General features: G+C 38.5%; 2 protein-coding genes across 6 annotated transcripts; one reads left to right on the top strand and one right to left on the bottom strand.

Moving 5' to 3' along the window:
* Positions 1-930: 930 nt before the first annotated feature.
* Positions 931-12,879, bottom strand: LOC126823999 (cryptochrome-1). 5 transcript variants are annotated; one of them, XM_050553076.2, is made up of 11 exons: positions 12,804-12,879; positions 11,613-11,841; positions 10,783-10,977; positions 9,557-9,675; positions 8,271-8,425; positions 7,286-7,432; positions 6,563-6,727; positions 5,661-5,801; positions 4,741-4,892; positions 3,109-3,314; positions 931-2,178 (listed from the first exon to the last, which is right to left on the bottom strand). In XM_050553076.2, the coding sequence occupies exons 2-11, from the start codon at positions 11,834-11,836 to the stop codon at positions 2,072-2,074; spliced, it is 1,611 nt and encodes a 536-aa protein (XP_050409033.1). In that variant the 5' UTR covers positions 11,837-11,841; positions 12,804-12,879; the 3' UTR covers positions 931-2,071. The 5 variants fall into 5 exon arrangements, with proteins under 5 accessions (XP_050409033.1, XP_055957969.1, XP_050409035.1 ...); XM_056101994.1 differs by having other exon boundaries at positions 12,800-12,876; XM_050553078.2 differs by lacking the exon at positions 12,804-12,879 and adding an exon at positions 12,669-12,746 and having other exon boundaries at positions 3,115-3,314.
* A 3,016-nt stretch (positions 12,880-15,895) lies between these two features.
* On the top strand, positions 15,896-24,810 carry LOC130010387 (1,5-anhydro-D-fructose reductase-like). The gene is made up of 10 exons (XM_050553804.2): positions 15,896-16,029; positions 17,209-17,376; positions 17,628-17,744; positions 20,245-20,322; positions 21,780-21,896; positions 22,300-22,406; positions 23,014-23,095; positions 23,499-23,582; positions 24,189-24,271; positions 24,667-24,810. Exons 1-10 carry the CDS (start codon positions 15,949-15,951, stop codon positions 24,704-24,706), a joined length of 957 nt encoding a protein of 318 aa, XP_050409761.1. The 5' UTR covers positions 15,896-15,948; the 3' UTR covers positions 24,707-24,810.
* Positions 24,811-25,616: the final 806 nt, after the last annotated feature.

Raw genomic sequence — 25,616 nt, 5'->3', positions numbered from 1 at the left:
CGCATCCCTAGAATTTGTATTTACGAACAAGTGATTGACGATTCAAATAAAAAAAACAACCTTATAATACAGAGTTTTCATTGATATGCAGTTATCGGTTCCAATGATTCTGCATTGAAGGGATTCCATACTTTAGAGATAACGGGCCACAACTCTTGACAGCTGTAATTATCGAAAATATCTGCCTCTACAGCTTTCACAATATTTATCAGTGATCAAAGGTGGAAACTCTGGCAGTAATTATCGGAAATCTTTGAACAGCAATAGGCTGACCATAGACCATTTCAATAGAATAATAATTTTATCCTTCAGTTTAGAGCATCGGGGGGGGGGGGGGCGACCAGAAGATCCGCGTCTGCCATCTAGTTAAGTGCGTGGTTTCGATTCCCCACTTGCACGTGACAGGGAGTAGGGTCGCCTGTCCAACCTTGTGGGTTTCCACATACTGCTAAAGACCAAAAAAATTTTAAATAAAATTGAACCATGTGTTAGTCCCAAAATGACCTAGTTTGTGTCGAGTGGGCGTATAAAATCTTCATGAAAGTAACCTGAAGGTCACAATGACAGTGATGACACAGCTGACGTTCCATTTATATAAACAATATTTTATTTTGTAGTTCCATATTTTATTTTGGAATGGGGTGGGCTTTAATATTGTGTCAACATAGTTCTTCAGTCGCTCTGAGATATATATATGATATTGTTTATAATGGTAGGGTTCTAAATTAGGGTTTCCACATCAATATTTGAATGTCAGTCAGTTTTTATAACACTTTACCAGTATGGTGGTGATAAATGTTGTTTTTTTTCCTCATATTCAGCAAGTACAGACACATTTATTTATTTATGGATGGACTGTACTAATTGTTAAGTTCTAATACTCACATTTAAGACTCTATGACTACAAGTTTTACAAACTCAGACAAAACATTTCATGGAACCATGCTTTTTAATAATCCCCTGGCTCTATTAGAGAGTTTATACAAAGTAGGTTAACTCTGTATGGAATTAATGAAATGGGGTTTAAAGTCCTACTGTTCTGCTCCGAACTGGGCTAATGAAGACCAATATATACGCCATACAGTGTGCTATAAGGTAAATTTTGCCTACCCTTATATCGAATTCCGACTGTCAACGGATCTTTCACGTGCACGCCAATATGTACACGGGACCCTACATTTTTATTACAATAATTTGTTTGCATATAAGGATCTTTAGCAGTGGGAGGAAACCGGAGAACACAGCGAAAACCCACAAGTTTAAGCAGGCAACTCAACCCTTTGTCAGGTAAGCCCGAGATTGAAATCATGCCACTTGACTCAATGCAGACCTTATGATCTAAAGCACACATTTTAGACCACTGAGTTACCAGTGGAGTTGAAATGGTTGTTAAATGTTGTTGTCTAAATGCAGGGGATATATCTTTAAAGTCGCTGGTCTTCTGCAGACTATATAAACAAACCAGAGCCACCTTCTGATTGGCCTTAATCCAATATTATCTGACATTTGGATTTGACTTTCTTTACTAAATTTCCAATTAATCAATTAGAGTACACTTTAGTGTGCATTATGTAAGATTAGATAATTTGAGCTGACAGTTCTCGCTATAAAAGGTAATGAAAAGGGAATATGTTGAAAATTCCAGTGAAATTACTTCACTCAGAGGCGAGTTATTAGCATAAAAACAACAGTGCAGCCTCAATTGTCATTGCTACCATTATTACAATATGATTATCCATATTTAAATCTGTTCAAAATCTAGAATATACAATGGCATCGAGAGTTGATTATGGTCTTGCTAAGTTACTTAATGTCTTATTAACAATTTATATAAAACTTGAACTAAAATAAAAACCTGCAATAGGCAGATTTAGCTCTTTAATAATGCCTGATTAAGTTATGAAAACTTAGATGTCTGAAAAATGCATGACAGGGATCAGCAACTTTCATTTTATTTCTTCATATTGCACAATTCTGTTTATTAATCTCACAAATGCCATCAAAATAATGTCTTCCTCTTAATGTCTTTTTTTATTGTTGCCCATTTTATAATTTTATCTTCCAGAATCTTTCACTTCATAAAATCTGTTATCTTTTTATTTTCTTTCAATTTCTTTTTCTTGGACTTGGGTTCTTCAGTCGAGTCACTTGCTTTACGTTTACTGTCGGAACTGTCAGCTGAAAATACATTTCAAGATTTTTATTAATTATAACTGATTGTAATTCATGTTTTCATACACTATGAACAGTGGATGACAGTTCCATTCATAATTTCTGCAACGGTTTGACTTTTCCTTTAATTAATCCACAAAGCTTGGTACAGTAGCATGAAAAATAAAACACTGCCAAAAGTACAAATAATTCATTAAATTGTTATACATGTAATAACATTTGTTTATATGTATATATAGACAGAACTCAATGACCATTGAATACCGCTCAGGTTATTCAATGGTTCACTCGAGTGTATCCCTGTCTGTTTTTTTCTTTAACTACATGAAATCTCAAAATACACTGTACTATATTTAGATTATCAAAAAAAAAAAAAATCATCATCAATAATTAATAACGTTAAAATTCATCATAGGTTCCTCCCTTTTTTACAAAAATTGTTGTTGCCTAGTGGTGACGTAATTCTGAAAGTGACTCATTCGGGACAAAAGTAGTACCTGTCCAAGTCATTGAATATAACCATAGGTTATTCAGTGGCTGTATTCAGTGGCTGTAGTCAATGGCTGTATTCAATGATTATTTGCTCTGATTTGCATGTAGTTATAGAATAAAATGTTCTATCAATTTTTATAATTATATTCTAATATAATACAAACAGATTTGTTTACGTGTATATAATATCCTATCAATTTTTATAATTGTATTATTGCTTGAGAGAGTGCTTGATAACGATAAGAGAATACTTGTCGAAACGTCGTGCTATACTTATAAACCAGTGATTGTATTTCCATATAAACTGTGTTGTGTTTTTAATGTGTTCAATCGCTAAATGCCACTTAAGGATTATATTATTTATCAACACCCCGAAGAACTACACAATAAATTGGTTTGGCCATACTTTGTACATTGTCTCAAAAATGTTTATATTTGTTTTACCTTTACCAGATTTGGCTTCTTTATTTTTAGCATATGCTTCAGACATACGCTTGATGTTGATTGGTCGAACTGTGTCATGATCAACGATTGGTTTAGGATAATCTTTGCCGATTATACAGCCTGCTGTTTCCTGTAATTTCACTGGAGCTTTCCATGGTTCGTAGATATAATTTGGTGGAAACTTCTTTAAAACAGGAATATACTTTCTGGAAAAATATAATTTATTGAGGTTAAATCAGAAGTCCAAACAAATGAAATGAAATGGGGTTTAACGTCCTACTGTTCTGCTCCGAACTGGGCTAATGAAGACGGGCATATGCCATACAGTGTGCTATGAGGGAAATTTTGTCCAGACAACGGCACTGCGGCCTACTCTTATATCGAATTCCAAATGTCAAGGGATCTTTTACGTGCCTGCCAATGTGTACACAGGACCTCGGTTTTTCGTCCCATCTGAACAACTAGACAGTTGTCCTTGTCAGGCCCTCTGTCCTGCATCACTGACTAAGGGGGAAACCATTTTGAAAAATCTGGATGAACTTTCTCGGCCAATGCAGGGATCAAACACCCAACCTCCAGGCAGAAGTCTAAACAAAGAGAATGAATAGTAGATGAAAGAAATGAAATGGAGTTTAACATCTTGTCAACATAAAAATACTTATTATGTTAGTCCCAAAATGTGATAAAAAATACAAAGATTTTTTTTTTGATAAAATAAAACAAAATTGGTGATAAAAAATCCCCTAAATTTGGGGATAAAAAACCCCCTAAAATTGGAGATAAAAAAATAATTGGGGATAAAAAACCCAATTTATTTTACATGATATCATTTGAATTTCAGCATTTAACTCTTACATTTTGGGGGGTTGGATGGCTGAATGGTTAGCGTGCGCGCGCTGTATCATAAAGTCTGTCATTGAGTCAATTGGCGTGGTTTCGAATCCCCGGTTGTACATGACAAGAAGTAGGGTCGCCTGTCCAACCTCTTGGGTTTTCTCCGGGTCCTCCGGTTTCCCCCCACAGCTAAAGACCCCTATGCGCATGCGAATTATTGAAATAAAATTAAACCATATTTTAGTCCCGAAATGACCTAGTTTGTGTCGAGTGGACGTTAAACCCCATTCCTCTCTCTCTCTTTCTTACATTTTGGACTTGTGGATGAAATGAAATGGAGTTGAATGTACTTTTCTACAACAAATGAGCTAAGGAAGATGAGCATTATTATAGCCATGTAATGTGCTATGAGGGAAACTTTCATTAGTCCCATCTGAAAATCTTGACACCTTCCCATGCCAGGATCTCCATCCCGCGCCACAAAGCATTTTCAGACTTAAGAATTTACTCAACTTTCAATCACTGTTTATGAGAAATATCTTTGGTCCAGAAACACAAAACTTTGCTCATAGTTTTTTTATTGATGTTTTTGATAAATTAAAACAACAAAAGTTTTATAAAGGGCTATATTTTAGTTCAAATAAGGCAAACAATTTTGAGTAAATGCTTAACTGAAGTCTGAGAATGCTTCGTTAGCTCGGGGCCTGGATAGAACCAAGAACATCCTGGTTAGTGGGCCAACGTTTTATACACACTCAGCCACTGGGGTCCTACTAGGACTTTCCTATCAAAACTTACTTGATATAGCTGCCACTAGGATCAGTTTTTTTACCAAATACTATCGGACTGTAAACTCGGAAATACTGATGAAAGAAAGCACTAGCGGATAACCACATCCAATTACCAGCATTTAAACTCCAGTCAGCATCTAATAAATATTCTTCAAATACCTGTAATATTTTAATGATAAAAAGAAAATGATTAACTTGTTGGCACCAGCATGGTGATGACTCACTAAGAGGTCCTGGTCTTGATCTCACTGTTTAACATCCACTCGACACAAACTAGGTCATTTCGGGACTAACATATGGTTCAATTTTATTTCATTAATTCGCTTGAGCGTAGGGGTCTTAAGCAATGAGAGAAAACCCACGAGGTTGGACAGGTGACCCTACTCCTTGTCACTTACAACCGGGAAATGAACCACGCCAGTTGACTCAATGACAGAACTTATGATACAGAGCACACATGCTAACCATTCAGCCATCCACCACCCCCCTCTCCCCCGACAAGTAGAGTTCCTGTGTTAACCATGGGCAGCATGTTAAAGAGACTGGTTTTTGACCCGATGACATCAGACATTTGGTTAACCAATCAGCATTGATGTTTCTAGTGTGTTACCCACAGTTCCGTGCACATCACGCCAAAAACTCACCGTAACAGACCATTTCATTAGCTAATCCCTCACATCATCTAGAATGAGGATTTTACAACAACTCTGTCAGATCTTAGTGTAGTAAAGACAAGTAAAATAAAATTCTGAACTATAAAAAAAATAAAACGAAAAGAAATAGGATCTGTGTTTTAATCAGATTGGCTGTTATGCCACTTTCAAAGCCATATCAAGTTTTTCTGGTGTGTGACTTGCTTGTTGTTGAGTTTCATGCAGCTAGCTCCCTGATACAGAATATTTGTGGGAGACATTAAACACATCTAACCTTTTGACCTTCTTCCCAGTGACACCAGAGGTCACCACGTGTCAGAAAACAAGCAACAGCATGTCGAGCTAAATGATGAATCCATCCTTCTGTACGTAACTGTATCATAATAGCATCTATAAATGGATAACCAGTACGTCCCTTTAAAAAAAGCAGAAAACAGGGGAGGTAATTCAAAGTTATAACATGTTGGATGAATATTGAACATCAACTTATACACAACCCCTACAGGCAGGCGAATTATTGACATAAAACTGAACCACCATGTGTTAGTACCAAAATGGCCTAGCTTGCACGTGGGTGTCTTTGACAGTGGCAAAAAACTGGCGGACACGGAAAAAACCCAGAGGGTGGACAGACAACCATACACTTTGTGACATGCAAGAGGGGAATCAAAACCACGTCACTTGACTCAATGAAAGACCTTCCGGTCAGCCACCTATCCCTCCTGAACGCTCTGAACTGAAGGATAAAATTATTATACTATTGACAGTGTCTATGGTCATGAGACGACTAAGCCTATGACTGTTCAAAGATTTCAGATAATTCAGTTAACATAACTTATCTGAAAGCTGTACTAATGCCACGCCCATTGGAATGAGAGAGAGAGAGGGTTTAACATCCACTCGACACAAATCAGGTCATTTCGGGACTAACACATGGTTCAATTTTATTTCAATAATTCGCTTGCGCGTAGGGGTCTTTTAGCAGTGGGAGGAAACTTGAGGACCCAGAGAAAACCCCTGAGGTTGGACAGGCGACCCTACTCCTCGTCACGTACAACCGGGGCATCAAAACAAAGCCAGTTGACTCAATGACAGACCTTATGATACAAAGCACACAAGCTAACCATTCGGCCAACCGCCCCCCACAATAGGATATAAATTGTTTAATAAAACTACCTCTTTCCATGCCTTTAAATGGTTGTCATTAGTTTTCCAAGGAATTTGAGTACAAACTGAGTTTCCTTCCATTTTATCAAAATTCTGTGTAACAGATGCAACAGTGTAGTAGAATTCCCTCCATAATAACTGTCCATGTAGTGACACAGGAGGCTGAGAATGTTTCTAAAGTAAAAAAAAAAAAATTGTTTCATTAATTTGTACTAGGGAAATTTTGCTGGTCATCAAACAAAAGGAAGTCTGAAAATAAGGCACCTGTGTTGAGACACAAATTCATTAGACACAATACTGTGATCGGGAGCCACGGTGGCTCAGCAAGTAAGATATTGGTACATTAACCTGGAGATCCTATGTTCGATCATGGTGTTGACCGAGAAAGTTCATCTTGTTAGTGGTGTAGGACGGATGGTCATGAGATTAGATAGCTCTTGAATAGAATGACATGGAATTAATGCCTAGTTATTTGGAAGGGATTCAAAACCTAAGCATTGGAATTCAAAGAAGAGTTGGCGGAAATGCAACTGTCCTGACAAAATTCCCACGCACATGTTACAACAGAATAATAATAAAAGGTATGTTAATTTAAAGATAATCAAAGTGTTAAACGTCCTACTGTTCTGCCCCGACTGGGCTAATGAAGACGACCAAAGTGTTACATTAACGAGACATTATATCTTATTCCATACCTTTATTTTGTATAATTTATTCTTTGTAAACTTATACCTTTATTTTGTTATAAACATCTTGAACTTTCCAGTAAAACAACCTGGCAGAAACACAGCCAAACTTTAAATAAGGACTTAATACAGTTGTACTTGGTGCTAAACTATTTGGTTCTGTTTTGGGCTTTTCAAAATTAGCCACCCAACTCTGAAATATAAGAACATATTCTTTACAATCTACAACTTGAGAGACCTAGTTAATAATTATACGGAAATGGAGTTAAAAAATACAGGTACCATAATATGGCCATCTACAAACCTCTATATTTCTCAAACAAAAGGGAGTCATGGAGGCTCAGTGAGTAAGACGCTGGTTCGCTCCCAATGTTGACCGAGAAAGTTCATCGGGATTTTCCGGCATGGTTTCCCCCTTGTCAGTTATGCAGGGTGGAGGGTCTGACAAGGACAGCTGTCTAGTCATTCAAATGGGACGAAAAACCGAGGTCTTGTGTACACATTGGCAAGCACTTAAAGATCCCTTGACAGTTGGAATTTGATATAAGAGTAGGACGTAACACTGCTTTTTATGCAAAATTTTCCTCATTAGCCAAGTCAGAGCAGAATAGTAGGACATTGTACCCCATTTCAATTCATTTCATTTCTCAAACACAATTTTGGAAAACTCTTAATTCTTAAATTAGTTGGCAATCAAAATAACATTTGTTAAACAATGGGCTTTATTCAAGAATATTGCACCACCGAGTGAATGCAGATGGATTTTAGTCACTAACAAATTAATCATTATTATTATGATAAGAATCCGGTTTCTCAATCCCACGCCCATGGGCATGAACTGAACTTCAAACTAGGGTCAATTCAACCTTTGCAATAATGATGTTATATTGAAAATTTTATAAATGCAGAGGCATTTGAGTTCATTTCAACCGACAGATTTTTCCTTTTCTTTTACAAATGCAAGAATAAGCCTGACAAATGAATTTGTCATTGATGACTTTTCTACGGTCTTGAAGTATATAAACTCTTACAGTTTTAGCCATGTTGTTATCTAGTCGTTGTAACCCCTCGGTCTCTCCACCAGGATATAAAACAGGACCACATGTTGATGGATCTTGGCCAAGTTCTTGTAAAGTTGGTACATCATAGTTCTCTCCATCATCTTTATTTAATGGCCTACAAATATCTGTCAAATTTACACAATATCAAACAAACATTAATTTGCAGAGGTTTTACGCTCGTATTTCAAAATCCCAAGAATGGAACAGGGACATGCACATAATTTTCATTAGACAGGTTCTTCCTTGTACTAGGGACCAGGTATCATTCAGATTTGACGAAAAAAGAAAGAAACTGAGCTTACCATTTAGAATCTAATGCACGTATCCAGTTAATAGATTGCCATCCAGAAAGTGATAAATGCCGTCAAGATTCATCAAAAAACATCCAGTTTGTGCTACCATGTAGTTTAAAAAACACTGTTTATGAAACTAAATGGTCATAAACTAGACGACCAATATCAAAACTAAACAAAATGGTCATAAACTAGACTACCAATGTCAAAACTAAACTAAATGGTCATAAACTGGACTACCAATGTCAAAACTAAACTAAATGGTCATCAACTGGACAACCAATGTCAAAACTAAACGGTGTTTCTTAAACTACACAGTAACAGAAACTGGCCGTTTGTTTATGAAACTTGATGGCATTTAACACTTTCTGGAAGGCAATCTATTTTAAAACTGGATATGTGTATTAGATTCTAGACGGTAAGCTGTTTCTTTTCTTTTTTCGTCAAATCTGAATGATAACCAGTCCCTAGTGTTGTCAGTGGCGCAGGACAGGTCAAAAATAGCCACATATGATTAAGGCATAAAAAAATACCTTCTTTCTTTCTTTTTAGTGTTTAACGTCCACTTTCACCGATGGTGATATCGCAGAAAAATTGTCTAATTTTATTATGCTTAGCACACATGCAGGGGTCTTTCCTGTGGAAGGAAACCAGAGCACCTGGAGTAAATCCAGTAGGTTTGAAAAGGTGAGTACCTGAAGTAAACCCACAAGGTTGAAAAGGCGCCCCTATCTCCAAGTCAGATGCGCTCACACCAGGGATCAAAACCACAACCGTAAGCAAGAGGTGACAGACCAGCTAGAGCTTGAAGCGCAACACTCTAGGCCACTAGGCCATCCACCCGCCCACAAAATATCTACAATTTATAGTAACACTGTGTGTCACATGATCAGACTGGTGGCATCTGATTGGACAATGAATTGAGTAAATGTATTCAGCAGAGTTTATTCCTAATGCACTGACCTTTGAACTGTGCAATAGTTGGGGCATCCAATGGTTTTAATGGTGGTCCTAGCTGTGATAAAATTGTCTGGAGTCGTGTCAAAGTCAGTGGAGCCTTTCCACCATTCTTCTCAATAATTCTATAATATTTAGAAAAACATAAAATTTTAGATCAGAATATCCATAGAAAACAAAATGCTTTAACCATTTAAAAATCTCTTGCTGTATTTAAATCCTCATAATTTCACTGCTAGTACATTAAAAAAAAAACATTTATTACATAAATGGACATTAGGTAAGATTAGATAAACAGCTGACAGTTCTCTTGCTATAGTAGTTAAAAAAATAGATAATGTAAAGGCAATTTGCTGAAAATTTCAGTCAAATTGATCCACTATGAACCGAGAAATAAGCAATCAAAAGTTCTGCATAGCCTCGGTAATCATTACTAAAGTCAGTACGACAAAAATCATAGTCTCGAATATCCATTTAATCGTTAAATCGAGAAGGAAAGTTATGCAGCAAATCGGATCATAATCCAACAAATATCACAGGCTAGCATTGACATCGAGAGTTGATTATGGTCTGGATACGTTAATTAATGTCTAATTAATAATTTATAACATTTCAGGCCTAAAGAAAGACCTACAATAGGCAATTAGCTCTTGCATAGTGTATGTCTAAATGGATATTAGGTAGGATTAGATAAACAGCTGACATTTCTTGCTAAAATAGTTAAAAAATAGATAATGAAACGGGAATATGTTGAAAATTTCAGTCAAATTACTTAACTCAAGGCCACGTTATCGGCGATATATTTATAGTGTAACATAAATTGTCATTGCTACTGTTGCTACGATAATAAACAAAGTCTTGATTGTCCATTTTTTACAGCAATCATCAAATGCAAAACGTATTTAAATCTACTTAATATCAGAGCCATCCGATGGCATCAAGAGTTGATTAAGGTAATGGTAAGTTAATTAATGTCTAATTAATAATTTAAGGCCTAAAGAAAAACCTGCTATAGGTAGAATTTAGCTCTTTAATCAATCCTGTCTATAATTATCAATGACATTTGAGATTTGTAATAGTTATTACCCTCAGTAAAGTAACTATATTTTGAAATTTTGAATACGATTCACCATATCTAGATGTCCAATGGGGAATATTCCTGATTGGATGTTTGTCAACTTGTGTAAGATATATCTGGCATATATGGGTGAAACAGCATTAATGAATCTTACCTTTCTGTATCGTAGAGGGTATGGCTGACATGTTTGATGACCTTCACCTTATGATTTGTGGCAAGTTTCTCTATTTCTGAATCACGCTTCAAAGCATACGGTTCAATATCCAACTCAAAAGATAAATGTGTAATCTTCCATTTGTTGAATAATTTTGGGAAAACTTCTTTAGGTTTACCTCGAACAACATACAATCTGAAAATACATGTAGAGACATTTGGAACTAATGTAATCAAGTGATGTCTAGATTTTCTTTTTGCAAAAAAAAAAAAAAAATTCTGTTGAATGTTTGGTCATTCTAGTTCAAATGAACCAAACATCCACCTTTGTCACAGTAGATTATAATCAAATAGGATGATTAAGCAACATGTGTGAAGGGTGATAGGGTCTCGGTGAGTATGTTTCACTTACCAGGAGACCCCGGGTTTCATTCCTACATTTGGCTGTGAGAATTTCTCAGGATTTTCCAGATGGTTTCCTGTTGTCAATGGTGCAAAACGGAGGGCCTGTCAAGGAAAGGCATCTACAGAACCATTTGAATTGCAATTATATCATCGTTAAAGTTACTTTTGTTTTAGTCAAATAGAGCACCCGGTCCAAATGCGATGCTGGACCTTAAAATTTTTTAAATGGTTCTTCCTACTACCCATGTTGGATCAATTCTAGGACATCCCAGTCCTGTTTGCAGTAGTTACAAATACAACTAACACAGCACGAATCTGGACAGATTACATAAAAGATTGTTTAATGTACACCAATAATGCTACCCAATTAGCATTATTTTCACTTTGTACAAAGGTGTTACCATTCAGGTCACAAACTATGCATACCTCGAGTTTAATTTTCTAAGATTTGTATCTAAATCCTGCAAGGCTTCCAACAAGAAACGCCATCTATTAATGCCAACTTTATAATTTTTTGGAAACCATGGATCAAGTATAAAAATGGCATGGAATTCCACACAATTCTCTAGGGCAGCTAATAACGCTGGATTGTCATGGAGTCGAAGGCCTTTTCTAAACCAATGGATTGAGTTACATGACGAACCGGCCATCTTTTCTGAAAAAAAAAAATAAAAAAATAAATAGTTAAAGGGGCATTATGTAAGATTAGATAAAGAGCTGACAGCTAGTTCCCGCTATAATAGTTAAAAAATAGATAATGAGAAGGAAATATGTAGAAAATTTCAGTCAAATTACTTCACTCTGTGAGCCAAGTTATTGCCGATGAAATTACAGTGTAGCCTCGATTGTTAATTCTTAAGTTGTTACGATAATAAACAAAGTCTCGCTAATCTATTTTTACATTAAATTATCAACCCCAGTTCGTATTTAAATCTATTGAAAATCTAGACTATCCGATGGCATCGAGAGTGGATTATGGCCTTGGTAAGTTAATTATTGTCTAATTAATAATTTATATAACATTTAAGGCTCTTCGCTCTTGCATAATGCTTGTTTAATTGTACGATAAGTAGCCTATTCAGGAATGGAATAGGAAAGACCTTCGATCGGCTTGTCTTATTTTGTGTCCAGTCAGGAGGGCAGGAGGGCAGGAGTCCTTTAGGATGGCATCATTCAATCATTGTACTTGGGAAATGATTTAAAATCGGCCTACGGTACGGTACTGCCTTCTAGGCCTATAGTGACAATAGTCTACATATTAAATAAGTGATCCACAGGTCATTTTCTCCCCAGGGTCATAATTCTAGCAATAATTGGATTTAGTTCCTTCAAGTGTCTGTATCTATGTCCTAATTTTGGTTTGAACAGTAGATTCGAAAAACATTATATATTAGTACCAGTATTTAAAAACTAATGTCTATTACTATTAGTATTATTATAAGTTATAAAAACAATATTTGAAAATTGAAATTTGCCGGTTACTTCAGTACTTGAATGATGTACACTGTAGGTCTAGTGTACCACATTATCATTTGATGTATGCCAGTCAAAAACTTGTAAAACTAGAGTAAGATATATCATATTAATTTGTTTTCACCAAAAAGTTATATAACCCACATCCCCGAAAAAATTATTTGACAAACGGAGTTCCAATTTTCTTTCTTGCAATCCATGCCATTGCACACTAGAGTTACTTGCCCTTGTCATGATGTCCAGTCTCTGTGTTAAATTCTATCGCCAGTCGTGTCTCGTTTTAAAGTTTCGTGAACGTGAAAGATACACAATATGAATTTAATAAACACACAGACGTGTAGAATGTCAAATAGAGAAGACTATAAATTCAACTTAAAGGTAAAGAATTAAATACCGGTACGGTAAGTTTTCTTCAAAACGAATAATAATTTAATTTTATCTAACAAATTAACATCCCGATATTAGGCTAAGTTCCGTTAAAAAGAGTTTTGTATGTGACTATGTGCTGCTTTTTTTTCTAGGCACCATCAATCATCATGGTGACAATGTGCAGTGGCTATTCTAGTGAGTAGGCCTACCACCGGAGAACTGTTACCTATAATTCAACACACAGGCGCGTCGTTTCCAGTTGCCAGCTGTACAAGACGATGGGCCTTTAATAATTGGAAGTAGTCCTAAGAGCGTCTAGTCGTGTTCGGATGGGACGAAAAAAACACAGGGCTACGGGGCTACGACATACTTTTATATCTATTTCCAAATATCAAGGGTTCTTATTACGTGCACGCCAACATGTAGGCCTACAGGACCCCGGTTTCTGGTTCCATCCGAACGACTAGACGCTGACTTGTCAGTCCCGCACCACTGACAAAGGGAAACCACGCTAGAAAATCCCGGTGAGCTTTCTCGATAAACATCGGAATCAAACCCTGGACGCTTTCTTATTGACCGAAACAGTAAAGCCAACACTAGTCTTATTAATAGATAACTCAGGGGCGGATCTAGGAATTTTGAAAAGGGGAGGGGGGCGCCGCAAAATGAGGGCACTGACTGCGGAGACGGGGCACGCCGCTGAGAGGGGATTATTTTTTTTTTTTTGGGGGGGTGGGGGCAAGAAAATTATCCGTCATTTCCTTGCATCTATAGCCATTCCAAGAGCTATTTGGCTGATATTTTCGTCTAAGTAAACGTTCGGAAATCGTTGAAAAGAGTCTTAAAATCGAACAAAAAAGCCATTTGAACATGCGACCCGAAAATTATCAAGGCGAGCGAGGCATAATGATGGGAAAAAAGACTAATCTATTCCCTAGCCACTTCACTATTTAAGCCTTGTAACTTGTACTTTGTACTGTCCACACATGAAACAATGCTACATCAAGTTGCACTCATGCGCGTCGGTGATGGGCATGAGTGTATACGCCGCCGATTCCACAAGATGTCTGTCTATAGTCACTCTAATGGCGCTCTCACACTCTGCCGTGTAGGCCTACCGTCCACCTGCCGGGCTATTAAAAAAAACAGAGTCCAGAACGTTGGCAGAACGTTGGGTTTTGAGCGAAAAAAATTAATCTTTTCACCGTTTCGTTGCCATCTTCTGACCGTTCTCACCGGGCGCATACCGGGTGTTGAACGTGCTTCTACCGTCTTCACCGCCCAGATTGACTTTTGTTGAAAATTTCGGCCGTTTCCATACCGGGCCCATACCGGGTCTCGAACGTGTGCACCGGGTTTGTAGCAGCCACCTACCAGTCACTTAGCGTCCCCTCAACGCTCGGAGCGTCCTGTGAGCGAGTCCCCGACTGCCATAAATACCCCGATTTGAACGGCAACGGTCAGTCCGCTCACGGCGACGCCTCACCCACCCCCTTGTCCAAGCGCATCTCTTGCGTTGGCCTCTCCGTGCCCTTCTCTGGTTTCTCCTGACAATGTGGTCCAACTCATCACGCTCACGCTGGGCAATAGCCAACATGTACATGAGTCGGACCCTGTCAGGACAATCCATGGTCAGTTGGTCACCGACTCATACGACCATGTACACAAGAAAAAGTAAAGCTCATTTGACGAAACCCCTCTATATATACCCAATAATTAGTGACAAACGGTGGCACACGGTGACAAAAGTAAATTTGTTGGTAATGGCACGTTCATATGACGCTACTGTGAAGGTAAGGACAGGTTATGGACCCGTTATGGACCCGTTATATGACGTTATGGGAACGTGAAGGCGTTAACAGGATGTTACCCATGCGTTAGGGAGGCGGCGCCGTCAGAATCAGGCGGTACCGCTTTGGAAACACCCGTTGGCAGTCCGGTATGAACACTGTAATGAGGACGGTATGAATACGTTATGAAAACGGTGGCACGGTATCAATACGATCATGACACGTTCACAACCCGCTTACAACCCGTTGCAGACGGTGGATTTTTTTTTTGCCCGTTCATCACCGTTCTGTAACGGTTTATGAGCGTGTTATGAACGCGTTCATACAGTGTGACCGTTTTCATAACGTATTCATACCGTTCTCATACCGTTCAACACCGTCCTCTTGCCGCTTACTTGTGGCCGGTGCCAGCCGGCCAAAGTTTTGAACATGCCCAAAACTTTCGCCGGGTCCCACCGGGTGTAAATAAGCGCCAACGCCCTATTAACGTGTTACCCGCTTTGATAACGAACCACCGTGTGCCCTCGCCGTTCTACACCGTCGCGCACGGTGGCACACGGTAGGCCTACACGGCAGAGTGTGAGAGCCACTTAAAGGATTAGGGCACCGTCATCTAAACAACAAGAATTCGTTTGAAAGTGGAAGCATTAATTAGACCAGACTGGTATGTTTGAATCGATGGTTTGAGTCATTTGGGATCCCTGCAGTGGGTTGGGAACGGACATATTTGGGTCTGAGAAAAGGCACTTTCATCAGTAAAAAAGGGCACTGTCGAAAATTAGGGGGGGGGGGGGCGCCCCTCGCGCCCCCCCCCCCCTTAAATCCGCCTCTGTAACTACCCATGATTGACTTGACGGGTTTGTCCTGCAACGTCCCCTGTCTCACACCACCCACAAAAAATAAATGACCAAAGCGTGAATTTTATGAATAAGATACAATGTACATGTGCTGGCTTTGAACAACCGTTATCTTATCAATGTGGTTACGTATTTGTATTTTTAAAATAAATTGTTGTTATCTATCCAATAGAAGCAAGTTAATAAATCAAACACTATATTTGTTGTATAACTTATCAACATCGTCTAGTTTCACTCCCCTCTCTATACCAGTTATTTATCCATCTTTAAAAAATGCCTGTATCTCGGGAATTACAACTGCCGAGTGGTGATAGGATACCCACTGTTGGTTTTGGTACCTGGACAATGTGGAGAGTAAGTAAATTATATTATACTATCATAAAGGCAACCGCTGGGTGATCGACCTTTCGATGCTTCTCTTTCTGGCATTTTTCAATGCTGCTATTCCGAGGGACTGGGCAGACATTCTCGGCACAGTTCTTCTGTGATGGCACCTAAAGAGTAGACCTACCTAGTTCCCTTTTGGCACCCACGAGACTGACAATGAAAAAACGATTTCCCGTGTATAAGTTATTGTGGCAGCACAAGTACAATTGGCATTCAAAGAACAGCAGTCGAACATTCCGCTAGTCAAGCACCCCCACCCCACCCGATTTATATTATTACAGTGATAATTTAGTCTTAAAAGGCGAACGAAGCTGTATAAACCCAATACAGGAACACCTGACGAGGGTCAATTCCTTTTGGATCATTGGAAATTGAACGTTAAAATAAACTCTGGGTGGGGGTGGGACGGGGTTTGAGGGCGTGCACTTCTTACTACAAGGAGAAGAATTTAGCGTGTGGTAGACAGTCACTGTGTTTACAGGGATTGTATTCCGAGAATTATTAAGTCTTAAATGAACAAGAAAGTCTTTCAGTTCCTGTTGAGCGAAATCAGATCGAGTATTTCGTTGTCGTTTGACAGTTCTCCTCAATTATTACCCTTTCTGTACTTTTGAGTATCTAAAGGACAGCCGACAAAAATGTAAGGGCTGTGGGGAAATGGACCCGTGCTTATGGGGACAGGGGCGCATTTGTGCCCATAGCCCCGTCGTTCCAGCGACCCAGTACGTATAGATGACGCTGCAAAAAATAAATATATACGACTTATCTATTTCGATCAATTATTTTTTTTTATTTTCAAGGACATTTAATCACACAGCGTTCTCTACTCTACGTTACGAATGAGTCTGATGATAACACCTAAAAAAACCTCGAATTTTGAAAATGAGTTATTAGTTCTCGAATTGAGCTTATATTCAGATAAATGCTTCGAATTGAGCATATATTCAGACCAATGCTTCGAATTGAACTTATATTTAGACCTATGCTTCGAACTGAGCTTATATTTTGACCAATCCTTCGAATTGAGCTTATACATATATATTTAGACATATGCTTCCAATTGAGTTTATATTTTTGCGAGGGTGAAGTGATTTATTACAAGATGTCAGACAAATGCGACAAATTGAACTTGCATTTTTGTTATAGGGTGACAAGGGTGAAATGTGTAAAGCTGTTAAAGAAGCTATAAAAGTAGGATATCGCCATATTGACTGTGCCTGGGTTTATAAAAACCAAGAGGAAGTTGGTCAAGCTATTAAAGAAAGTATTGAAGAAGGAACTATTAAAAGAGAAGATTTGTTTGTTACCACTAAGGTATGTTCACAATTGATTAATATGAGACGTTGACTTTATTTTCAGACCACCAAAAGAATAGGATTCTACTTGGCAGTGTGAGACAACATGAAAGTCAGGCGACCCTACTAGGGCTGAACTTGCATAGATGGCAGAAATTAGGACCTTTGTAGGACCAATCAGCTATGCACCCGCCCTCCGGTATTATTTTTAAATATAGATTTAATTTAAAGTGAATGAGATTTCTAATTATTATTATTTCTCTTTGAAAGCTCTGGAACACAGCACATCGTCGTGAAGCGGTAAAGGAAAACTTGAAGAACTCATTGGTTCAACTTGGATTAAGTTATGTCAACCTTCTTTTAATTCATGTTCCAGTTTCTTTCAAGGTAAAATTTTAAACAGTTACTTAAGCATCATTTGTATGCATTAACATCGTCGCCAAGATGGTAATTAACCTACTTTTTTGCAATAATCGTCTAAATTACTAACATATGCTATTTCTGTTAACGTTAAATAATGTTTATTATAGTAAACCTGGACATTTCTGTATGTTTGTTCAACAATATTTATGTTGTAGACAGCGTCTATACAGTATTAATGATTGGCTTTGTCCGATTGTTTATCTGGTATTCGTTCGGTAATGACTGCTACACTAAGGGTGTCCCGGGCAGAAATTTGGGGTATAGAGGCAGCTCGAGCCAAGGGGGTCTCATAGGTAACTGGGCATCACTTTTGGTTTCAGAGTTATTCTACTTCCGGCAACAACGGGTCAAATCGATTAGTGTAATAAAACGGTTCTAAGTAATAACAGTACTTTGTGGAGCCGCGGTGGCTTAGTGAGTAGGGTGCTGGCTCGCTAACAAGTCTCGGGTTCGTTCCCGGTGTTGTCCTAGAAAGTTCCCGAAAGGAAGTGTCCATAGTTGTTCGGATGGGACGAAAATCCGAGGTCCCGTGTATACATATGCGCGCATATTAATGAATCCCTGACAGATGGAATGCGAAATAAGGGTCGGTCCTAGCCATAGCACTCTGCTAGGTATATGCCCATCTTCATTAGCCCAGTCGGCGCAGAAGCGCGGGACCTTATATCCCATCTCATTTAATTTAAACTACTTTGCGAGCATGTATTACACTAAGTGCTACAGCGAGACTAACTGCATCAAAAACATAAATACAACCCTTTCACTGGACAAAAGTTTTGTCTACGTTTTGTCTACGATATCACGGGGATCACGTGGCTAAGTGGGTAAGACGGTGGCTCGTAGGCTGGGATCGGGTGTTCGATCCCTGCATTGGCCGAGAAAGTTCATCCAGATTTTCCGGCGTAGGTTCCCCTTGTCAGTGATGCAGGATGGAGGGCCCGACAAGGACAGCTGTCTAGTCGTTCGGATGGGACGAAAAACCGAGGTCCCGTGTACATATTGGCGTGCACGTAAAAGATCCCTTGGCAGTTGGAATTCGATATAAGAGTAGGCCATAGTGCCGCTGTCCGGGCAAAATTTCCCTCATAGCACACTATATTACGTATACCCGTCTTCATTAGCCCAGTTCGGAGCAGGGCTTATTCACGAAAACTTAAACTAAGATACAATCGAAATTTTAAGAAATACTGCAACTTCATTGGATATATGCATATTGATTTTACTGGTCAGCCAATCGAATTGCAGTATTTCTTAAAATTTCGATTGTATCTTAGTTTAAGTTTTCGTGAATAAGGGCCCTGAACAGTAGGACGTTAAACCCCATTTCATTTCTACGATATCACCCTTGGTGGAAGTGGACGTTAAACCCCAGGACCGACCGTGGACAAAAGTTAAAATTTGTTCGTGGTTTTTAACTTTTAACCAATAAAAAGGCTGTATTCTTAAAATATTTTAGTTTAACTTTTCGTGAATAGGGTCCATGGCCATTATTTGAGGAATATTGAACCACTTTCAAAATAATCTATTTTGAAAGTTGAACCCCTGAAAGCCCTAAAATAATCTAGTTTGTGTCGAGTGGACGTTACCCCCCCCCCCCCCTCTCTAAATTACAATTGCTTTAACCTTAAACTAAGGTTCAAACTAGTGAACAGGCAGATTTTATCATCTCATAATTGTTATAATCCGAGATCGCTTTCTGTTCGTTATTTAAAGTAGCTAAGTCTCTAACTCAATATCATCCAAAGTCATACACGTTGAAAATACGAATTATTTGTCAATTCAAATCAACATTGATGTTGTGATCTTACCAGGAAAAGACAGGCTTCTGATATCCAATATTTAAGACAGAATAAACATTTTACCATTGGTACACGAATCGTGTACCATAGTGCGTTTTAGCGTCATTTGCAACAAGTGACCAGAAAGAACGAGGCAAGACATATTCAACTGGAGAACCTGCTCAATAGACTGGAATAACCAGACGCTAGAAATTGCTATTGGGTTGAGACACAGGCCGTATTTCGCTTGACATAACTGATTTGAAATTAAAGAGTCAAAACGGAAACAATTGACTGTAAATCAGTTTACATACAATCAAATTACATTATTATATACGTTGCGACCCATTTGGGTCCATTTCTAGGTCCCAAATATTAGTGATTTAGCTCCTTTAAATTGTGGTAATTGTGTTGAAATCTATCACTTCTGAAAGGTTAATAAAATATTACTGTCAGTACTATTTTTGTTCCGTGTCGGTAAACGGCTTAATTTTTGTCCGGGAAGATTTCCGATTCCAATTTTTACTAGTAAAGTAGTTCAAATCAAACAGACCCCTACGCGCAAGCGAATTATTGAAATGACCTAGTTTGTGTCGAGTGGACGTTAGCCCCCCCGCCCTCTCCCCGCCCTCTCCCTCTCCTGCTAAAGATTAGCATTGTTTATCATTTGTTTATTCATTTTTCAGGAAGGTGAGGACGATTTTCCTAAAGATAACGATGGCAAGATCATATTTGCCCATCATGACCTTGTTGACACGTGGAAGGTAAGCTTAGTTTCGGAGTGAACGGGATTGAGTTCACTGAATCAGCGTGCCAATTTTGTTAAACAGAAAGCGATCGCTTTTATAGCTTTGTTTTCGGTTGGAATTCGATATAGGTTATGCAGCGCCGCTCACCGGACACAATTTCCGTCCTGATACACTGTATGGCGTATGCCCGTCTTCATTAGCCCAGTAGGAGCAGAACAGAAGGACGTTAATACACCCCATTTCATTTTATTCTTAACTGAATGTCGACGATTTAAGTTTGATGAACAATAAAAAGAAATATGATAAATACAGACATTTATTGGGAAGCCATTTAATTTTAAACTAGTTACAGTGGATTGTCTGTACAAAGAAATTATTAACTTTATGAAAGGTTTCAACAAATTACATTTCCACTCCTCTTATGTGATTTAATTATTTGTTAGAAGATCCATTCCCGGTTGTTTCGTGGCAAACACGCCTCAGTTTATCTCGGAATGGCGATCTGCACTTTAAGGTAGCCCGGATTATCTGTTAGTCGACATGATTGTGTGATATGACCTGCTTTGTTACTCAACGATATCTGCTATGATTAGTCGCTCCGTTTAGATGTTTTTATTCTTTTGAAAACATTGGCTTAACGTCCCACTTTTCTGCACCGACTGGACTAAATGGGAGTACACCGTACAGTGGGCTATGAGGTACATTTTGCCCGGACAGCGGTGCCACAGCCTACTATTATTTCGAAATTTTGAATTCCAACAGTCAACAGGTTCTTTTTGCGTGCACGCCAATGTGTACACGGGACCTCAGGGCTTCGTCCCATCCGAACGACTAGACACTCAGTCCTGCACCACTGGGAAGAGAAAACCGCTCCGGAAAAACCCGATGAACTCTTTCGGCCAACACCGGGATCGAACACGGGAACTCAGGCTTAGCGAGCCGTCGACTTACTCCCAGAGCCACTTCGGCTCATACAGGCTTCAGGAATGATATCTTTAAATGTTGTCGTGATATTAAACGATAATAAGATGTACCGGGTGGACTGATAGCGTGTATATATACAAATGTATGGTGCAAGTTTTTTTTCAGTTCATTAAACCGAATCCCGTGACATTAGCTCATGTTATCTTTTAAAAACAGAACGCATTTGTTGTGACATGCTCTTTTTAGCCGTCTGCTCTTCATCGCGTTTCAAGGACAATCAATAACTTGGAGGGCAGCGAATAATATATATCCCAACCTGCAGGTTTACGTGAAATTCAAAATGGCGCATCATTTTTGCATCTTGATTTGTTTATATCACAATATCTGACGACAGTTTCGCCGTTGTTTGCAAATCCATTGAGTAACCATAGTTACTGGCTGGCAAGCTATATTATTTTTAATAAATCAAAATCTTTATTGACGTGTTGATGTTTATCACACATATTGGGGTAGGACTATTTTTATATCATTTATTTATTTACTTAAAGGGAATGGAAGATTGTGTAGATGCTGATCTAGCCAGAAATATCGGATTATCTAATTTTAATCATTTACAAGTACAGAGAATTATTGATGCTTCAAGAATACGACCATCTGTTATACAGGTTACTATAAGCATTGTTTATTGTATAACAAGTACATTTAATTTAAAATCAACTAAAACGAGTAAATGACTGCGCTAAGGAAGACGGGATGAAGTCCACCGTGTCTTAAATATTAGATATAAGGATCCCTAATTTTCAGGGAAAGATAACAATATTGATTGAAATTGACCAATTTGGAATTCTAATTCGTGTTTTTAATTTGGAATATTATTTTGGACAATATTGAGTTAGAGGTTTAGCTCCTTTAAACTGACGAAATCCTACCATTCATGTCAAGTTCCTCCCTTCTAATACACGTTAATATTGGTTTACCTATATCAAATATCATTTACATAAATTTATTTGTTGAAAGTGTGAAATAATTTATTAGGATTTTTCTTGATAACAAATATTTATTTTCTAGGTAGAAATTAACCCACTATTTTCGAACAGTCAGTTGGTTGAATACTGTCAGAAGAGAGATATAGTTGTAACAGCTTACGGTCCTCTTGGTGCCCCTAATAGACCATGGTAAGATATAATAATTTGTCACGCCTGCTCTTGGAGCCCCTAATGGACCATGGTAAGGTATAGTTACACCTTCTCTTGGTGTCCCCAATAGACCATGGTAAGGTATAGTTACACCTTCTCTTGGTGTTCCTAATAGACCATGGTAAGATATAATAGTTACACCTTCTCTTGGTGTCCCTAATAGACCCTGGTAATATGTAATAGTTACACCTTCTCTTGGTGCCCCTAATGGACCATGGTAAGATATAATAGTTACACATTCTCATGGTGTTCCTAATACAACATGGTGAGATATACATGTATGATAGTTACACATTCTCTTGGTGTTCCTAATAGACCACGATAAGATATAATAGTTACACCTTCTCATAACCTTTTTTAGTGCTACTAATACACCCCTTCTTTTGGGATTCATAGTAGGCCATGGTAAGATATAATAGCTACACTTTCTCTTGGTGTTCCTAAAATACCATGATAAGATGATAGTTACACCTTCTCTTGGTGCACCTAATGAAACATGGGTACTAACGAAGGCGGACATACGCCATGCAGGTTTTCGGGTCCATCTGAATGTACTCGTTGGGTCATGTTTTATTTGATGTTTTAGGAAGACCGCAGATGATCCAAATCTGTTAGAAAAACCAGTCGTAAAACAGATAGCTTCGGCGAAAGGAAAAACACCTGCTCAGGTACACGACTTAACTTTATTAATATATCTTGTGATATACAAATAAAACCAGAGATGTTTTCTAGATAAGCGGCCTCTGTGGTGGTGGCGTTCGTCGAAAAGAAACTTAGGAATTCATCTAGTCCAGTTCACATATTTCAGCGCGTCTTGTCGGGTGTGTCGCCTGCAGGGCTGACAAAAAAGTGCGTCTTGTCAAGGGTGTCGATTGCAGGGATGGCAAGGTAACCCCGTCTTATCGTTGGGGGTGAAATTCGAATAAGAGGTGGCGGAAGCGCTAATGTTCGGCAAAAACAATCTCCACCTCGAGTTGCACACGTAACCAAAGAAGTAAAATGTACCGTACTTTAGTCTAAAAATAAACTGCCAGCAAAAGTTAAACCTAATTTCACTCCATTGTTTTCCAGATTGTATTGAGATGTCTACTACAGCGCGGTCTGGTTATCATTCCTCAAAGTTCAAATCCTGCTCGAATCAAAGAAAATTTCGAGGTAGGCCTTAGTTATTTGTGAAATGCCTTTAAAAACAAGTATTGATCCACTGGAACCTCATTCCAACTAGGATATCCAAACTCTTAAACATCATTTCAATACAGAAACTCAAAACTGGAAATGGTCTCAGTTCGGATCCTAGGTTCTACAAGTCCGTTTGGTGCTTGCGGGTCTGGCAAGCAAGGCGTTGTCTAGCTGGTCCAAAGGGAAACAACTCTTAGTGTAACGTTCGCGGGTCTGATACCTAGTCATGTACATATCGGTAGTGCACGCGAAAGATCGATTTGCAATTTGCAATCTCCAGAACCAGACAAATACAGTGGACGTTTACGGCTATCCCCCGGAACAGATCCATTCACTTGATCTGGTGGCTGTGGTTTCTGTATATTATGTCCTGTCCGTAGGCTTGTCTTGTAGCCAATATTTGTGTGTGGCGCGGTCCCCCTGCACTTACCATAAAAATAAAGTTTAGTTTTAAAATTCCCATGGCAATGTTCATCGCACTGTTAAACGTTGATAATATTGGTAGAAGTAACCTAAAATTCAGCCTATTATTATTTTCATGTTGACTTAGTTGTTATGATTTATATCTTATTATCAATTTAGTTGTTTGATTTTGAATTAAATGAAGATGAGATGAAGAAGATGGCGGCGTTAGACCAAAACTTCAGAGCTTATTTGGAGGAATTGTAAGGACTAATTTAATTTACTTGTTTATGTATAAATTCAATTGCCAACATTTACTTTACAAATGGGTGGTGCACGTAGAAGATTCCTTGAAGTTGGAATTCGAAGAAGACTAGTTGGTAACGCTGCATTCGTAACTATTCAAATCTTGAAGGCGTTATCAGAAGTTGTCTTATAGAATATATTCAATATGAGTAGTCGCAAAGTTGTGTCCGGCACTCGGCACTCTTAGGCTACTGTACGAATTATCAGATGAATCTAACTGTCGTTATTCAGAAGCATTTCAACTGAGGAGTCAGGGTCATCCAGGCAGTCCATTAATCCTATTTTAACCATTTGACCAAATTTGTGTGATATGACTGAATTATAACGTCTAATGTCGACTTGTTTGTTTCAGATGTATGGGTCATCCTGAATACCCCTTTAACGATTGGTGAGATCAACCACAGCGATGTAATAACAGAGATCACCATTCCTATACTTAATAATATACTGTTTCTGTACACAATAGTCAAAACAGAAATAAAATAATTGCCATTCGCGTTCATCTGCATTTATAAACCTGTAACAGTAAATCTCTTTAATCTTTGGGTTATATTCTATGCCCGGAATAACTTGCGGTCGGAAAGTCGGGGGAGGTTTTGGATATATACAGGTAAATTGGGGGTTATGCTTCTGAAAGTTTTTCTTTAAACCTGTAACAGATTATTCTTCCAGGGTAGGTTTTTTTCCCATGAGAAAACATGATATAAGGTTTTTCTTGTGGGAATTCTGGGATATTCTCATCTTGCGTATATGTAAACATAGACGGTTTATAAGCAAGATAAAGTCCTCGACTTCGGTTATGCTGGTGAAGAAAGACGTCCGAAAAAAAGCCTCAACAGAAAAACCTCCGCCTGTCGGGATCGGTTTTTCTTTTCATCGGGTTGCTTTCTTCAGTCTTTCTTTCCCCAGCATAACCTCAGTCTCGTGCTTTATCCTACACATATTACAGGTATGAAGGGTTTGTTGTGGATGCAGACCACTAATTACTTCCTCCGGTTGACTTTTTGATTCTATTTTCTGTCCGATTTTTGTTAATACTCATGAGGAAGACGGGCATACGCCATATAGTGTGCTATTTGGGAAATTCTGCCCGGGCAGCGCCACTATCGCCTACTCTTATATCGAATTCCAACTGCCAAGGGATCTTTTACGTGCATTCCAATGTATACACGGGACCTCGGTTTTTCGTCTCATCCGAAGGACTAGACAGCTGTCCTTGTCAGGCCCTCCGTCCTGCATCACTGACAAGGAGGAAACATAGATCAGTGGTTTGGTATGGTGATATATACGCCGAGTGTGTAC

This window comes from Patella vulgata, chromosome 6 (assembly GCF_932274485.2).
Source record: "Patella vulgata chromosome 6, xgPatVulg1.2, whole genome shotgun sequence".
Lineage (NCBI taxonomy): Eukaryota > Metazoa > Mollusca > Gastropoda > Patellidae > Patella > Patella vulgata.
The sequence above is the reverse complement of the archived record's forward strand: the minus strand, read 5'-3'. Positions and strand labels throughout refer to the sequence as shown.

Bases quoted from the DNA above. Each gene is read 5' to 3' on its own strand.
- LOC130010387 (XM_050553804.2), top strand. From the start codon at position 15,949: ATGCCTGTATCTCGGGAATTACAACTGCCGAGTGGTGATAGGATACCC. The intron at 16,030-17,208 runs GTAAGTAAATTA...TTTTTGTTATAG, and splicing joins GTACCTGGACAATGTGGAGA to GGTGACAAGGGTGAAATGTG. The intron at 23,583-24,188 runs GTAGGCCTTAGT...TTATCAATTTAG, and splicing joins GAATCAAAGAAAATTTCGAG to TTGTTTGATTTTGAATTAAA.
- LOC126823999 (XM_050553076.2), bottom strand. From the start codon at position 11,836: ATGGCCGGTTCGTCATGTAACTCAATCCATTGGTTTAGAAAAGGCCTT. The intron at 6,728-7,285 runs GTATAAGTTTAC...TTTTTACTTTAG, and splicing joins ATGTTTATAACAAAATAAAG to AAACATTCTCAGCCTCCTGT. The intron at 4,893-5,660 runs GTTAGATGTGTT...AAAATATTACAG, and splicing joins ACTGGGAAGAAGGTCAAAAG to GTATTTGAAGAATATTTATT.